Source organism: Astyanax mexicanus, chromosome 22, assembly GCF_023375975.1.
Source record: "Astyanax mexicanus isolate ESR-SI-001 chromosome 22, AstMex3_surface, whole genome shotgun sequence".
In the NCBI taxonomy this organism is placed as follows: domain Eukaryota; kingdom Metazoa; phylum Chordata; class Actinopteri; order Characiformes; family Acestrorhamphidae; genus Astyanax; species Astyanax mexicanus.
This window is the reverse complement of record NC_064429.1, coordinates 28499426-28517058: the sequence shown is the minus strand read 5'-3', so window position 1 is coordinate 28517058 and position 17633 is coordinate 28499426. Positions and strand designations below refer to the sequence as shown.

The 17633-nt window shown below is 39.7% G+C and overlaps 1 protein-coding gene and 1 long non-coding RNA gene across 5 annotated transcripts in view; both read right to left on the bottom strand.

Moving 5' to 3' along the window:
- The window catches only part of LOC125786990 (uncharacterized), a 234285-nt gene that overhangs the window by 56934 nt on the left and 159718 nt on the right, over nt 1-17633 (bottom strand). The gene's annotated exons all lie outside the window — the stretch shown is intronic.
- The window catches only part of grin1b (glutamate receptor, ionotropic, N-methyl D-aspartate 1b), a 43811-nt gene that overhangs the window by 7070 nt on the left and 19108 nt on the right, over nt 1-17633 (bottom strand). For 2 of the 4 annotated variants that reach the window (XM_007230488.4, XM_022667629.2), the window contains 13 exons: nt 16149-16293; nt 15888-15974; nt 15640-15775; nt 14403-14530; nt 14019-14183; nt 13134-13252; nt 12133-12245; nt 11824-11972; nt 10693-10850; nt 8841-9002; nt 8007-8116; nt 7424-7569; nt 2151-2261 (listed from right to left, as the gene is read on the bottom strand). In XM_007230488.4, coding sequence (XP_007230550.1) covers nt 2151-2261; nt 7424-7569; nt 8007-8116; nt 8841-9002; nt 10693-10850; nt 11824-11972; nt 12133-12245; nt 13134-13252; nt 14019-14183; nt 14403-14530; nt 15640-15775; nt 15888-15974; nt 16149-16293 — 1729 coding nt within the window. The remainder of the gene's footprint in view (nt 1-2150; nt 2262-7423; nt 7570-8006; nt 8117-8840; nt 9003-10692; nt 10851-11823; nt 11973-12132; nt 12246-13133; nt 13253-14018; nt 14184-14402; nt 14531-15639; nt 15776-15887; nt 15975-16148; nt 16294-17633) is intronic. The other 2 variants (XM_007230490.4, XM_049470699.1) reach the window with 1 other exon arrangement.

The following is a 17633-nucleotide window of genomic DNA, read 5'->3' as shown; positions in this document are numbered from 1 at the left end:
AGCACCATAGGTCTAACTCTACAACAATCACAGGAGTCATGCTGGTAGAGGAAGAGAGAAGGCAGTGTGTGGCATGTGGCGTAGACACTGACATTTACGACTCCATTTAAATCCATTTATAGAAAAAACACACTGATATAAAAGAAAAGGATGATTAGGACTGGGATGGGTAAACATCAGTTCAGAGAGACAGTTCTTTTTGGGGCTGTCGGATTGTGATTGTCTACAGGGCTCTTTTCTAAATGCCACATGGGAAGTTTGTGGCCTAAACGATGGGCCTGTCTGGATGTGACAGGGTGTATTAAATGCTGTGAGGGTAAACAAAAACGTTTCAAATGTGCTTTCCTAGCTTGTCATCTGCCTGGCAGATGTCATCTCCAACTCCTTGTACTGGTAGAGAATGTGGCGGGGGGAGGTGAATCTACAGATTCTTCTACGTCTTGTCTGACTGACTGAATCTTACTCAAAATGCATTCTCAGGAATCGTAAAAAGGATTCAGCTGATTGGGCGGACCAACTTAGCGAACATAAATTCAAGCCTAGTTCTAGGGTAGTTCTATTATTCGGATGTCAGATCCGAAAATTCTTGATGGCAAAAAAAGGCTTGCATCATTTTACAAGTGAATGATGATTGATTGTATTGGATTGAGTTGGAACACGCTCCAGAAAAGCCATCCTAAAAACTGAGAAACAAAAACAGAGAAAACAGAGTGCATGTCACCTGAAAGGGAACAAGGTAATGCATGAATAATAATATAAATAATGATAAAAATATATTCCATTTGCCTGCATTAAAATAGTTGTTTTTTTATGTTTATGTTGAGTCCCCAGAGCCTGCTGCTCTTTCATGTGCGAGCTGGCACTGGCTGAACCTGTGGGAGGATAAAAGACTGTGGGCAGGTGCAGACGCAGGCGCCAGCGGGTCCTACAGGGAGTACTAGCATTTGTAGCATGAATAGCATTGCATTCAACACAACAGAGCTGCTTCAGCACCAGACTGGGAGAAATCAGTGGTGGAATGATGATCCTTGCACCTTTCCTGGAAATAAAAGAAAGGAAGAGACGTTCTTGAGGTGTACTTGAGATGTACTTGAGTCGATGGTGCTGCAAAGAAAACTGAGCATCTGAAGGTTAAAAAATAAAGCAAAACAAGGAGACCGTAACAGACGGTCAGACCCTGCATGCCCTGCTCGAGGGATAGAAAATTACCAAGGTTATTTTAGGCTTGCTAGCTTTCTTTCATGTAAATAGTTTTGGTCTTTTTGGTTTTCCTTAACTTATTAAGCGTGCATTATTGACTGAATGTGAAGCGTACAAGCGAACAAAGTGACTTTGTGTGAGACACCGACCACACAACCACATACAATGAGACAACAGATAGAGAGGGGAGGTGGAAAAACATAGAAATAGGAGAGGGGAGTGTTTATATGTGTATATTTATATATAAAAATGACTGAGACTGAGCAGTGAAGGGGGAAGACAAGGCACACATATAAAGAAAGAACAAATCAAAAAATAAAAATGTAAAGAGAGCGTCAAAATAAAAGTCCCATCCAGGTTAGGCACGGGAGAAAGTCCAGCACAGGTGATAATTATATATAGAGAGAGATAGGGAGAATACCTTGCCCCTATTTGTACCCACATAATAATCCCCCACCCAACCCAAACCCATTTTCCGCCCTAACCCGCACAGCCCTCCTCAGCATGCTCACTACGCCTAGCAGCTAGGACGTCCCTGATTGGGCTTTCCCAACAGATATCTGGATGGAGCACTGATGGGCTGACTGACAGACATGTGGCCATGACTGCAACTCCATGTGAAGGTTGAGGGTGAAGAGAGTCTGAGATGAGACGTTTTTTTGGCTGGGAAGATGAGGTGACAGAGAAGAAAGAAGGAAGAAAGAAAGAAAGAAAGAAAGAGAAGAAAAGGAAAGAGAGGAACAGGGCAAGCTCAAGGGAAAGCAGGAAACAGGGAAGAAAAGGAGAGCGATAAAGACAGAGAGAGATAGATAGATAGATAGATAGATAGATAGATAGATAGATAGATAGATAGATAGATAGATAGATAGATAGATAGATAGATAAAGCGGTAGAGAGTGAATAGAGAGAGAGAAGTACAGGGCAGGGTGTCATATTCTTCATCTCCTTACCGTGTCTTTGGAGGACCTACGTCTCTTGATGTTGGAGGCCAGGTTGGTACTGATGGACCTAAAAGAGGCTTTCTTTTTGGGGTCGGGCTCTGCTCTACCACTTTTCCTATCCTAAAATAAATACAGTATTATGTAGAACAATTATTTACGTTCTCTGGAGGTGGAGTGTGCTTGGTTCTCCAATCATCACCACCTAACCACCCACCCATCTACTAATACGTTTATCATACTACCATACAACTATTTCTATCATGCTACCTTTCCTACTAATACTACTACTCATGCTCAAAGTCTAGAGTCTATATGTGTGCATGTCTACATTCAACTGGCTTTCTTTTTTCTATTCACTCTACATCTCCATCCTGGCTTTGAGTCACAGCAGTGCTTTCATGCACCCTCAGGGTTCTACAGAGCAAAAAGGACACTGGCAAGCAGTACTATGCAGACATAGGCCGCTTTTCCACTTCAGAGTCAAATGGTTACTAATGCTCCGTTTTACGATTTCCTTTTTTAATTTGCTGTGTTGCTAAATCAAGACTAGAAAGTGCACCGCTTATCGTAATATTTATGTGACAGTTGCTACAGTTTGATGTGTCCTGTCTCACATTCCTGCCCTGATTTTAAAGAGTTAGCAAGTTAGCTTGCTAACTAACTTGAGAAAGGGAATATGCTAACTAAATGCTAAATGGAAAACTGAGAGTTTTCACAACAACCAAATCCCTCATATCAGATGTAATCCTGAATCATAACTACAGAATCAGCATGCTGGCTACTGGTTTAAAACTGTGGAGGAAGCCCTTAAGGTCTTTTTAGGAATCTGCAAGAAAAGGTTTTAAGAATAAAATGTTCCTTGAAACACCTTAGGCTTTCCTAGAGGTCCATCTAAGCACCTCATGAGGTTCCTCCACAGTTTAAAAATGAAGAAACCCTAAAAGTTCCTCCCCAGCTAACAAAATAATTACAGTTAACAGATTTTCTGGATGTTCCTAGAACATCACTTATGTCAATATTTTTAGTTTTCATTTTAGGAATGTTACTTTTAAGATTTTAATAATATTAGTATTGGTCTAGCAGGGAACATTATGTGACAAACATTCTAAAAACCATGATTATGTCACATGTTTACTGAATGTTTCTGGAACATTATTTGTGTAACATTACAGGCTAACCTTCCCGGACCCTTTTCAAAATGTCGCTGAATATTCTTTGAAATTCTCTGTTAGCTGGGTTATGGAATCTATTTTTTAAACAGTGATTTTTTAACAGTGATCACTCTGACCTCATTCTATATCACAACAGCAAAGTTAGCATGCCAGCTACTAGCCTAATGCGCCTTTAGCTAGCCAATCAGCGCCCCCACTGAACCATTCTGTGGCCCCCAAATACGGTTGGTTAACTGTGTTGTTAAAACATAATGTTGTAAACATTCCGTGCTGAACCGTTCGGCCCTGCAGTGGAAAATCGGCAATACATAAAGAGAGAGAGATACTTACAAATGTCTAATCATACTTATATATACTAAATATAAACAATCCTGAGACTCTAAAAGGGGGGAGGACTACTGAGGATGGCGTGATGCAAAGAAATTAGGGGCCATCCCCAGTTCTTACTTCTTTGTGATGGAAAGCAAAAAGCATCAGCAAAGGAAATGAGCAAAATGAAAGCAATCAAGACAGAAATAAGCGTGTTCTTTTTTTAAAAACATTTTTCTTTTTAAAGGTAGGAGTGGTCGACTGTTTCATGGAGAGAAGAAAAAAATAAATAAATAAAACTAAATAAAAATAAGTGAAAAACCAATCAAGAAGTAATCCAAATCTGAAACTCAAACTCTACACGGTCCCTTAAGCATTATACTCAGAGAGGGGGGGTGAGTATAATGGCTGGGAGGGCAAAGGTGGGGTGTGAGCTCATACGTAAGAAGGGGCGGGGTAATACCAAGGAGGAGGGGAAGGAGGGGTTGTGACTTCAACCAGAGGACATGCAGTACATGGAATCGAAATAAGGAAATGCGAAATGAATGACATGACAGTTGACCTTGGACCTTGGCCAGCACCGTGCTTTATACTTAAAGCCTAGACTTAGAACCGGATTCAGGCCTCCCAATTAAGCCCTGATTCTAGGCCCGGAATCTAGTGAAGTGTACACTTGAATGACTCGAATGAATGAACCAGATTCAACAAGGGTCAACATTTTGAGTGCACTTTATTTTACAGTCATTTAAAGTCTGTAAAAATGTGCTTAAAAGCATTAAATATATGCTTTCATAAGAAATTATATAGTTGATATAGATGTTTGTTCATACTTGTTCAAGTGTTTGATCTTAAATTTAGGGTTTAAGTGGCCAAATAATTTATTTATTCTGCAGAATAAAGTGCGTTTATACAATACAAAAAGAGAGCCGGCATATTTCTGACATATTTCTGAAATAGGGTGGTTCATTTTTGTTCTTTTTCATTTTTTTTTCATCACAGGCAGCATAGCAGGACTTCTCCATCACATTTATTTCAGCACAGAAATTATGCACAGCAACATTACTTAATTGAAACCATGGAATGACATTTCTCTTTTTTTTTTCATGTTTTTTTTTCTTCAGTGGTTAGTGGAAGAACTTGGATGTACAGTGAGGTGAAAGCGTGGTGTATTCTCGTTCTTTTTTCCGAGCGTCCATGCTTTCATCCGTAGCGTTTGATACCCCTCTGATGAGCCAGCGTCTTGGAGCCAGACAGCCAGCTCTCATCGCAGCGCATGGATTCTTGATCTGCACCTGGCCTGCATTGTTTGAAGTGCAAATGCATCCAGGGCAGATCCAACCAGTCATGCATTCAGAAAGCCACAGTGTGCTACAGACGGGTAGTATCGCTGGCCTGCAGCATACGCAGTACACCATGGGTAATGATGAGCATTACGCTTTGTAGCATGACGTGATTGATTTTGGCTTTCGAGGGCAAATTATTCATTGGTGCCAGGAAATCACCAGCAGTGTTTTATCGCATGTGTGGCTTTAGGCTTTATGCTGTGGATACTGATTCATGTGTATTATTATTATGAGCACATACGATGGACTTCATGTTTTTCTTTTGTTCTTTTTTTTCCTTTAGCTGATTAAAAAAAAAACAGTGGGAAAAAAGAAACACAATCCAGATTTGCTGGAGGGCCAATAGCAGTGATTCACTCTAATTATACACCCTCATCAGTGCTGGCCCTGTGACTCTATGTGGGTAGAATGTGTGGGCGTAGTAACCGTCCCACAGTGTCTTTGGACACCAGTAGGCATGAACTGCCTTCCGGCCAAAACATCTCTGATGTGAGGAACACAAATACAAACACTGCTCTGCCTTTATTTGCTAAAGATATAGAGATAAAACTGCAGGCATTGCTGCGGTGCAGATTATTAAATCCACACAAATTGATTAGTACTGCCTGATGATCAATGCAGAGGGAATAACTGCTACAGTATATCATGCGGCTAATGTAAGAACACAGTGTTAATATTATTGCTTTTAATACAGATGAATGTTCAAAAGTCTGGAATCAATGTTTCCATTGATGTAAAGCCATTTTATTGCATTTGGATGCAAGAACTTGGATGCAATCATTTCAATTAAATATAATTAAGATCTGAGAAACGGAGAAAAAGGTCATGCATTTTGTAACATGACAAAATACTGTCAGTAGACTTTTCACACATATAATGTTAACCATCAACACAGTGCACAATTATAGCAAGAGAAATCTTCTTCAATGTAGACTAAATAAATCAGATATTTCTCATTTTTGCTATATTTTTTATATATATATTTTGCTACGAGTCCACAAACAGAAGCCATGCTTCTGAATCACACTGAAACTGATCACTGTGGTGCCTTCATTGTACCTACATAGAAACATAGCTGGGCTTTTTAGTCGGCGAAGGGCGGACCATGCTAGTTTTCACCAGCCTCCTGCTGCTGTGTAGGCCAGTGACCCAGCGTGTACTGACCCAGACTGAGGCCAGCAGTAAGGGGACAGTGATCTGAACACAGGCAGAAACAGCCTCTGATCTCTGCTGGAGCCCCACTGAGACATTCAGCTTGCATGGCCTTTCAGTGAGAGCACTGCCCAGCGTGCATCTGCCTCACTCCAGCACAGCGCCGCAGCCTGCCGGAGGTAGCATGTGTGTGTATATTTGTGTGTGTGAATGAAGGAGTGTATATGTGTGTGTGTGTGTGTGTGTGTGTGTGTGTTTTGCTCTGCTTAGTGGAGATTTAGTAGGGGAGAATGGAGAAGCCGTTTCTTCACGCTGTGCACTCTGATTGGACAGTGGAAGACGTGGAAGGAATTGATCCTTAGCATGGATCGGCAGTGAACCACTTGTATGACCTTAATCGTGATGTAACCGTATTATGGGCAAGAGCCCAAATCTGCACAACAGTAGATACCCTGCTCTGTGGATATTTTACTGTGGCTGAACACAGTATTCACTCGCTGCAGTTATTTTACTGTCATTTGATTGAAAACACAGCATACGTACCCTGCTTTTCAGAAGTTTGAGGATATCTAGCTTTTCGGGTTTTTAGTAAATGAGCATGCTTTGTTTGTCGTTTTGCAACTAATAAAAATGAAAAAATAATCAGGAAGCTATTTACCTTGCTATTTTCGTTTTTTTATCTGTATGGACAACTATCAAATTGTTGTTGTCATGCAAACATCTTGTTTTTAGTAGAGAAAAAAAAAGAAAAAATGTTTTTATTCCAAGCCATAATGGTGCATTTCTATTGGTCCATTTATCATAAAATTCTGACACAATAATAAAAAAAATAAAAGCCAGATTTGCATTTTGTCAAAACTTAAAAACCACAAACATGGAGATACAGGATTTTTGCATGAGAGCAACCTTAAATGAATGACAGTTGCAAAATTTCAAAAAAAGCAAGACGTTCCCCAACTTCTGACAGGCAGCGTAAACACATAGTCACCTATGGTCAGTATGATGAAGTTTCCATGCATTTTTGCATAGCCGTTTGAAGGTTGAAGGTAAACACTTGACCTTTGGCCTACATCCTACCACAAAGGTCAAGAGCTGAACATGCATCTCACTACTGCTGGCTGCACTCGTTGGGTAAAATGGTCTTTTAAATTGTACCTTCTGACTGAACTAGACTGGAGCAAACCAACCATTTGTGCCCACAGTGTCAGAAAGCTAGCAGGTAGCAGCAGTAAACAGCCTGCTAGAGGCCCATGCAGACCTGTAGTAATCCTGTAGGAAGAGCGAGGGAGGGAGCTGACAGCCGTACCTGTAGGTTCTTCCTCCAAACGTTTACCGCCGCAAAGGCCAGCTGCATCTGCTTCCTACGAGCATCTTTGTGACGCTTGTATGCGATCTCGATAAAGATGAGGAAGATCCCGGCGACGATGCCACCAGCCACCAACATAAACACGCCTGTGAATTGGAGGGTGCAATATATCAATGTAAAAAAAAAAGCTCCTTATCTGGACAGTGTTTTAATTCAGTCAGTATAACACTAGTATTAAAACTATAAGATGAATACAAATAGCATTCATTCAAAAAGCAGTGGTTTAAGATCACTATGTTCATTAAAACATCTCCACAACTCTCCATAAGAGCCTAATATTATATATAAGATAGTAATTGTCAAAAACATGGTTTGGTGAATCAGTTCTTAATGATGTTAAATTGAACAAATACAGTATATGAGCTAGCTGGGACTGATGACATCCAGAAGAAATCTGGAATCTGGAACTATAAGATATCTCCTTTAATCTAGTTTACAACATCTCAACTACTTTATTTAAAATGGGAAATTATTCTGTTAAATGTTAAATTAAGAGGCTATTCCTATAGGATGTGTACCTTACCTGCCATATTCTCAAAGGTGAGTGTGGCTGGGGCATTGCTCCTGGAGTCACATTCCTGGTATCTCACCCAGGTTTTATCCAGGTCCTCCATGAAGCCATTCTCATGAGAGCTGTAGATTTAAAAAACACGCTCACAATTTCAATAATAATGAATTTGATTATTTAAGGCTTACGTTACAACACCAAATCAAAAAAAGTTGGGACACTAAGCAGAGTTAAAAACATTGAATTTATTTTATTGCAGTCCAGTAGGAACATAATACACTGTAAACATTATGAGTTTCTCTAATTTTACCAAATTTAAAACCTCTGGAATATAATCAAGAGGAAGATGGATGATCACAAGCCATCAAACCACCAAGCTGAACTGCTTGAATTTTTGCACCAGGAGTGGCATAAAGTTATCCAAAAGCAGTGTGTAAGACTGGTGGAGGAGAACATGATGCCAAGAAGCATGAAAACTGTGATTAAAAACCAGGGTTATTCCACCAATTATTGATTTCTGAACTCTTAAAACTTTATGAATATGAATTTGTTTTATTTGCATTATTTGAGGTCTGAAAGCTCTGCATCTTTTATGAATTTAAGTGTACATTATTATAGTACTGTACTGCTTTCTAAACGCTTTGCAAACGCATTCTCTTTTCCATGTGGTTCTACCATCTATGAATAAATGGTTGAGTGATGGATCTTGATGCAGCACTGTCTGATGGATTTCTTGAATAGTTTACTGGTTTAAGGATGATTATGATGGATATATTAACTTAATATTAAGAGTCTTTTTAACTTCTGATGTGGGTTGACTTCAGACTGATGTAGCACTCACTGTATTACCTGAGAATGGCCAGGGAAACGTTTTGCTTCCATGGGCTGTCTTTACGCATGCCGATTCCGAACCCAGAGCGGAAGAACAGCTCGCCCGTGGTGACCAGGTCACACTTCTGCGAGGCTTCAAACTCCAACACGGCTGAATCCCAGATAAACGCGTGGAGTTTGCTAAAGCAGAGAGAGGAGTGAGTTAACGCTGCTTTGAATTCTTGATCCCCGTCTGTGACTGGATTTGTTGAGCAAGAAAGTGAGTGAGAATCTGCGAGTTCTTTTGGGGTCGAGACAACTGCCGGGATTCTTCTAAGCCCAATTAAGCTGGGCCTTGTTCAGCCAGTGGGAGAAACTTTAGAACTTCATTTGATTTAACTGTGTTTCTTTTTCCCTTCTCACACCGGCTCCTAAAAGCACTGGCCCTCTGCCATCAATTCCTGTCTGCGCTTTGTACGACACACTGATTCATGAAGGTCCCCCTTTGAAGTGCAACTCTCTCTACTGCTTTGTATTCTGCATCAATATGAGCTGTACTGAATAGGACTAAGCACTGCCTTATCCACATTCTGCCTTCTGTTTGCTCACTCAGAGGAGAAGCTGTCACCCATAGCACTGACTGCTTAAACATGGCAGTGCATTGTACGCTACATATTCCTTTGATGCCTGCTTTATCACACTCATTTTTGGAACCTCACTATTGAATTGCTATTAATGCCTTAACCAGGTTTTTAAAAGGTTTGCGCTCGGTCCCGGCAGCCCGCGTTGACAAAGTGGTTTTATTGTCTTGTGACCTAAATGTGACAAAAGGTATCTGTTTTATTTATTATGTACTTTGTGCTCATCTCCCATTCACACAATGGCAAGATGAAAAGACAAATGTAAGTACTTTGAACCCTTTAAACTCTAACAATAAAAGTGATACTGTAGAAGAACCACTTTTGGTTGCTAATACTACAAAAAAGCTGCTATCATGGCAAGTAAAATATAATTAATTTAATCTGTCTATAAGAAATATTAGCCAGGATAATCATTTTTGAGTTGGTGACAATTTCATGTCATGACATTGTTTTTTTTCACAGTGTAAAAAAGCTTTTAATAAATGGCTCTTCAAAGGAGCATTAGTCAATATTTAAGAAATATGATCTTGTGTGTGGTTAAGACTTTAGACCTGCTGTTTATTTTTGGCTATTATCAGAAAGTATGCCTCTAAAACATCTTTTTCACAGAGATTTATAACCTAATAATGATCCTCAACTACTCTACATAACCATTTTTAAAGCTTTTAAACAATTAGAATTCAGTTCATAACATTAAGCTAAGTGTATTTGCTGCCTGATACATCCTTCTATTGAGCTCTTTTGAGTTTATCGGTCACTGCATGTGTTAGTAGTTAGCATTGTTTGCAGCAGATGGGCAGCACTATACTCCATATATTACATTTCTCTGAAGTAGATTCACTCTAATCTTAATTGCTGTTCCTGTAAATGATCTACTCTCGCACCTTGAGAGAAATGCTGAGAAACGCAGGAGCTCTGCGCTGTTAAAATAGCAATCCGCCAAAGTCAGAGCTTACCTGGCTCTTAAAGTAAAAGTGACACGCTAATTGAATAAGCATAGCAGACTTATTTACACTAATGGACTCTCCTTGATAAGTTAAATTATTGTGGGTTGTGACCATTTAGTGTATAATAAGGCAATAATGTAATTATTGTGATAGAATTAAGTAATTATAACTTTATATTTTACAGTGTTGAATATGTATAAAAGGGATACAAAATTGACTAATGCTGCTTTAAAGAATTTTTTTTTTAAACAGAGCCTAAAGAAGCATTTTTAATTTAAACGCTGTATTAGAAGTGTGACTGACCCGTCTCGCACGGCCTGGATGGCTTCCGCTGCGCTTTCGTAGTTGTGCTTTTCCATGTGGCGGTACATGGTGCTCAGCTCAACTTGACGGCGGAAGTAAATGTCCACAGAGCTCTGTTTGACTGTGGCGTAGATGAACTTGTCTGATGGGTTTCGCAGCTGCAAGACAATAGCACAGCAGGAGCTGTCCCTGTGAGCTCACAAGACGCACAATCCCTGAAGTGACAGTTCACACAAAACTTCTAAATAATTCAAGTCCTCTAGTTTCAGGAGGGGCTTGCAAATCCGCGGGCAGGCTTCTCTCAGTGTGTCTACATGGAATAGTAGCGCTAGGGGGAAGTCACTGGAAGTGAGGCCAAGGTAAGCATGTCCTAAAAACATGCAGTGGTGTCCCAGAATCTGGCTCGGTGAAGAGATAGCTGTGAGAAAGCTGCCTCCACCGCTGTGCCATTTAATGGTTTTCAGAGAACTACCTTTACCTGCTGTGTGAGGAATATCTATATCATGCATCAATTTTATCTTCTCAATTTATATCCTCTGGCCATTCTGTAACTAAAGTGACTGAATTTATATGTGCACTTTATTTGAACTCTTTTTATACACTCATTGCCATATAAAAAGGCTCACTTAGTCTACTTTGTGTAGTGTACCTCCTGGTGAGAGATCTACAGATGTGGGCAGATGTGCCACAGGATGCCATACATTATCGGTATGCCCCCATGCTCAACTGTACGTATCTCATCTTGTATTCAGGCTAGAGGCATTCTATTCATTCTATTCACACATATACTGTAAGTTTCATTCTGTCTCAACGACTATTCTCTTCTTGGTGCATTATTTTTCATGGTCAATGAGTGAACTCTACCCTATCCCTGGTGATATTCGTGTTATTGATCTTTTTACTAGAATAGTTAAGGCTTTCCCATAGTGAGGGGCAAAAAGATAAAAATACACTGAGAAGAAAGAGGCTGCCTGTTGCGCCCTTGACCGACTTAATTGCCTGCCCTCATATACTACGCCCCGAGAGAACATGAGATCTGTGAGTGTGTGAGCAGTGATTCTGCCGTGTGTTTGCTTTCTGTGAGGATTCATGATGCTGTGTGATGCTGTGGTCTGAGCTCGGTAATCTCACCCTAGGGTCGTTGATGCCGGTAATGCGCTCCTCAGGCCGATCCAGCACTAGGAAGGCTGCCAAATTGGCAGTATAAGATGCGACTATAATCATAGCAAAACCTGCCCACACCATACCTAAAATCCTGGCTGAAAAGCTCCGTGGGGCACCTGCAAACACAGGGCAAAAGAGAAAAAGAGAGATAGAGAGAGAGAATATATGTGAGAGTTTGAGAGGGAAGAGAAGTAGACTCCAACAAATCAATCCTACATCCAGAGAGCACTCTCATCAGACATGATTGTGTAAATAATTCTCTTTGCTGCCTTGTACCTTCTCCTATACCGGAGTTCAGCAGTACACCCCAGGAGAACCACATAGCCGAGGATAAGGTGAGGGCATCTTCTTCTTCCTCTTCACTATTCACTTTAAACCTTCCAAATGGGCTGCGGAGCAAAAAAGTTTACTATAGCAAAGTCCAGCCAAGAGAGAAAAAGTACAACATCTAGCACAACTCGAATGTTTCTTTAAAGATGCCTTCTTGTACGAGTTCAGCAGTTCCCTACGAGTTCAATAATGCTGGGCATGTATTTGCAGAAAGGTTGGGAACAGAGATCCCAGTCAACATTTTCATGTGGGGCTCACATGGGTGAAACAAAGGCTAGATGGGTTTCAGGTGGGCATGAGATATGAGATATGAGTGGGTTTGTATGCATGTTTTTATTGGGACTCCTAAATGGGCCTCATCATTAAGCCCATCTTAAACCTTATAGGAACGCTTTGGCCTTTAATATTAGATAGTTTAATGTTGTATTTTTAATGTAACTAAATATTTCAAGACACCCAGTTTATAATGTATAATATACAGCTCATACATATGGAAACTAAGCTGCAAAACACCCATTTTAAATGTACTATTAATGTAATGTCATTAAAGCCAATGATTTTACATTTTAACATCAAGCAAAAGCTTGTATCTCCAAAATGTTGACTTACAAAAAAATCATAACTTTCAATAAAGGCCAATTTTAAAAGAATTTAAAGCATTTCTATTTGTCCAGTGTTCGTGAAACTATGGTGTAATGTAAGGAGCATCTGTAAAATTTATAGATTAATGTCAAAAATGGTAAAAAAAATGCCAACACTGGCTTCAAACTGAGCTACATGAGCAACATGAGTGATTGTGACCACCACTGAATCCCTGAGGGACCCACTGTCCTTGAAAGCCATATTACTAAATCTAGTCAGTGTACAAAACTCATGCCTGGTCCCAACTACAAAAAATGTATTCCACAGTCCCTTGAGTGGAAAGTGTAGTGAAGAGCTTATTTTACCTGAAACGGTCTAATAGGTAGAGCATCACCGCCACAACATGGACCGATAGACCCACCAGTAACCACAGAGTGCTCTGAAAGGGTTGCATGAACGAGTCCAGCGTACTGCGTGGTATTTCCTGCAGTCAACAACACACCATTACTCACAGCTCCATCACACACACACACCACCCACACTGGCAAATGTGCCACCATATGGATCATCTAGCATGTTCTGTAGTGACGCTTGATTTACTGTAGGTGTATTATTAGATTCTAGCCAAAAGCCATAACAATGGGATTGCAAGAGTTCCCAGCATGGAAATATGCTCAGCTAGGGGAATTTAATTAATCAGAGAAACTGTAAAACATTTCTGGGCAGAATATCCACCACTCTGTTCTCTGGAGAGCTTTCGGCAAATTACCTAAAATTCAATTACTTTTTGCAGAATAGTTTAAATGAAGCTGACCTCAATTCTGGACTTTCTTATTAATGCATGTGTATTTAATCCATAACTAAATACAGTATATATAAGGACTCTGATCTTTGGCTGCAATAAATGACGTGATGTTTACTGCTGTCTGCCTTAGGGATGTGTCTTGGCAAGAACTTGGCAATACAATAGGTATCACAATAGTGTAAACAAAGTGATATGTATGAAATATATCAATTTATAAAAACTGTCATAGTCTAAAAAAATGATCATGTTTAAAAATCTTATTAAAAGAAAAAGTTTACTCTTTATCCATTTAGAATACTACCTACTTACATAAACTAATAATTAAAAATCAATACTGTTTTTAAAAGTTGACAGTTTTGCAAAACAAAATTTCATGACACTTTGAAATGTACATTTTTCTTACAGCTCTAATTAATAAAATCATGAAAATTATGAGGAGACCCACCTTTTTGACAAGGATAGTTAGCCCTTGGTACTTAAATGGTTTGGAGAACTCTATGTACTGGGCTCGTTCATTGTTGATTGTGAGTGGAGCCACGATCATGTCTGCCAGGCCTCCCAGGAGCTCTCCCATCATGCCATTCCACTCCTTCTTGTTGCTGTTATTCACCTAATAACATAGGGGAAATCATGCTCAGTAATTTCTCATGCCCGAAATGCTCCCCAGCCCTGCCAAGGAACCGTAATTACACCTGTGAGCAACGGCTCTGCAAGCCGTAGATATCCAGAGAGCACAACATGCTATGATTCTCCACTATGTGACCTTGGGAACGAATAAATGAAAAGCTCTGGGCGTGAGCAAAATCAATAAGGTGCTGATATTACTCACACGCTCCTGAGTGCCAAATTTGCCATCAGCCACTAGATGCACCTCGTAGGTGAAGTTCATTGTCATCGCAAGCTTGATCAAGAGGTCGATGCAGAACCCATAGCAGCACTGAGGCACTATGGGCCGACCTATGGAGGAGACAAAGGCAAACAGTAAATGTATTACCCGATTACAAATATCTCTTCACAAAACACATACTGATCATACTGTACACTATGTCCTGAAAGGTCTAAGGACATCTTTGGGTCTTTTTTTGAAAAGTTTGATTTTTATTGTATCTTTTCAGTTTAAGCAACATTAAAATATCTTAGTGAGAATAGCCTAGACTGCAGACACTGCACTTTGTAACTTTGGTGAAATGAGCAGGACAACACACATGAAAACTGCATAACACTCTGAACCATTGTATAACTCTACTTTGTTAGTCCACATTTGTATTTCACTTTCAAAGACAGTCATGTATCTCCCAGCTTGTCCAGAAATGCATGTGTAAAGCGTGTCCTTATAAAACAGTGTCTCAAAGTGAAATTTCCACTTTCCAACAGTGAAATTGCATAGTGAAAGGCATGCCAATATAATGCAAAAGTGCTTCTTACAAAGCTTTTCGGTCAGTTTCATAATACTTATGTTAATGTCTTGTTAATCGATAGCCTCTTTTCCACTGTAGGACCAAATTTTTACTAAGGACGCACCATTCTATTATTTAAACTGGTTGCGTTTTTTTCCATTTGCTGTGTTTCAAAAATTAGGACCAGGAATTGGCCAGGATACAGATTGCACTATTTTCTGTACTGGTATTATGAAGACCTGGGATCTTGCAGGACAAATGTAGAGCCAATCAGTCGATTATTAGGTCCCACTTCACTTTCACACCACTGTTGTAAATACAAATCACCCTTTGAGCTCGCACACTTTGAACTGTACTTTTGCATTTGTTGACGAGCTGAAAGTTTTTACACAAATATGACTCTACAAGCTACTGTTATGAAGTTCTTGTGAGTGGTCTTGTGCATCTTCACCAATATGTATACCTATCGCATGAATTGTACCATCAAAATAATTTCGAAATTGCTATTGTAAGATATATTGAGAGATAATTTTACTTATTTAGAGTATGTTTAGTTCCTGCAATCGAAAAAGAAAATATGCTCATTGCAAAGCTGGGTGTCCCTAAACTTCTTTTGTCTTTTCCACAGTGTTGATTTATGTTAATGCTAGTAAATATCTTAATTGTTACCAGGAATGGTCTCGTTCGGGCCCGTGCAGATCACTTTTTTGATCAGGACTCCATTCACAGTGTACTCTTCCTTGCATGTTCCGTCTCGCAGGGTCGGTTTCACATAAACAAAGGGCTCTTGATGAATTGTGACAATCTAGCAGACACATAAGGCTTGAGTTTTTCCACAGGCAATTAGTCGTGCCAAAATGAATGTGAGAAAATTAGCAAAACTGTGAACGATCTGAAAGGAAATAATGAATAAACACCTTCAGTCTTGTTGACATCTGATAGCCTCTTGGCTTCTCAGTCTCTCCTCCTGGCCAAATGATCTTCCTTTGAGTGTTCATAACAACCTGTGGAAAATATATTAGAGAGGTTAGACAGGTTTCTCAGCCCTTACTGAAGGTGATAAGTGTCAGACTGTGATTCTGAACAGGGGCCAAGCTGATCTTTTTCAGTCTAAAGCTTTTAGAGAGTCAAACTGCAGTATGTTACTGATCTGAAATAGGACTCGGGTATTTACGTACTTGTGAGCCATTGTAGACGCCCACTTGCACCAGCCGAGTCTTCTGGTAGTTGAGGATGCTATAGTGGGCGAACCTCCTGTCCCCGTCGTCATTAAACTCCACGCGGCCTGTTAGGCCATCTGGATACTTGGATGACATCAGCACTCTAGCACATCGGAGGGGGTCGAGTGAGAGACTGCACAGAAACCTTCACCCTCTCTCCCCATTTCAATAGCGGAGAATGACACTGACACTGACACTGATGGGAAGTAATGGCAGAGGGTTTCTTTTATCCTCTATTCAGGCAGAAGAGTGCAGGTGCATGGGAGACAGAGATGGAGAAGAGAATAGTGCAGGAGATGGGAGGGAAAAGAGCGTGCTGACAGTATTCAGGCAGAGAAAAGAAGGTGAACTGAACTGTGGAAATGACACTGTGAAGAACACAAGCATGCCAGCTAGGGATGCACCGAAATGAACATTTTTGGCCGGACAAAATCATTATTTAAATTTTTTTTTTTTGCTGATTTTTATTCAATTTGACACTTTTTACGGAGTTTGCCTTGCTTTTCAAAGAAAAAGCTATTATAATACTATTATTTGAAAATATTTATAAAACACTTAATCTTTTAAATATCCCAGCAGACAAACAAAGACCAATGCATTTACATTAGCAATGTAATTTTTGTCATAAATTTACCTTAGCAGTGGCATTCTAATCATATACTTACCTCAGCAGTGCTGTTCTAATTATAAACTTACCTTAGCAGTGCAAATTGCTATTTTAATCATACATTTCCTTATGATGTGCAATTTTAGTCATAAATCTACCTCAGTAGTGCTACTCTAATCATAAATTCACCTCATTGGTGCTACTCAAGTTATATATGACTGAAATTTAAAGAAAATCAAACAAATGCTCTGGCTAAGTAAGCTAAAGTTGTCATTTTAACCCAGTACAGCTTGTATCTTTAAGCTAAAAAAACAACAGTTTGGAAGGAGGTAGGAAACTGAGTGAACTGAAACCAAGTGTGATAAATGACTCAAGCATGATTAAAATGATTTGGAAATTGTATTTATTTAACTTATTTTTCATTTTCAGCTCAATATTTTCAGTTGTCAAATATTTTCAGTTGCCAAACATTTGGTGCATCCCTAATCCCAGTGTTTGGGTCCGAGACAGGATTCAGGCTGGATTTAAAATATTAGGTTTCCAGTGTAATCTACAACTTAACAGGCTTGGTGCATCTTTGGATCAAATGATACTTCTTATACCATCTCCACCGCCCCCCATCAACCTCCACAACCCCCAAACACCCTTCCCCGAACCAATCAAAATATTTACAGTAATGATGTATCTTTAAAACGCTTGTTTTCCCCACACACTGCTTATTAATTCATTCGCCTTGCACACTTGTTAAACCACTTGTTTATTTATTCCAAGGTTTATTTGCAGTGTGATAGCTCCCACCCTAGCCAGTGCCAGCGGTAATGTACTGTACAGTAATA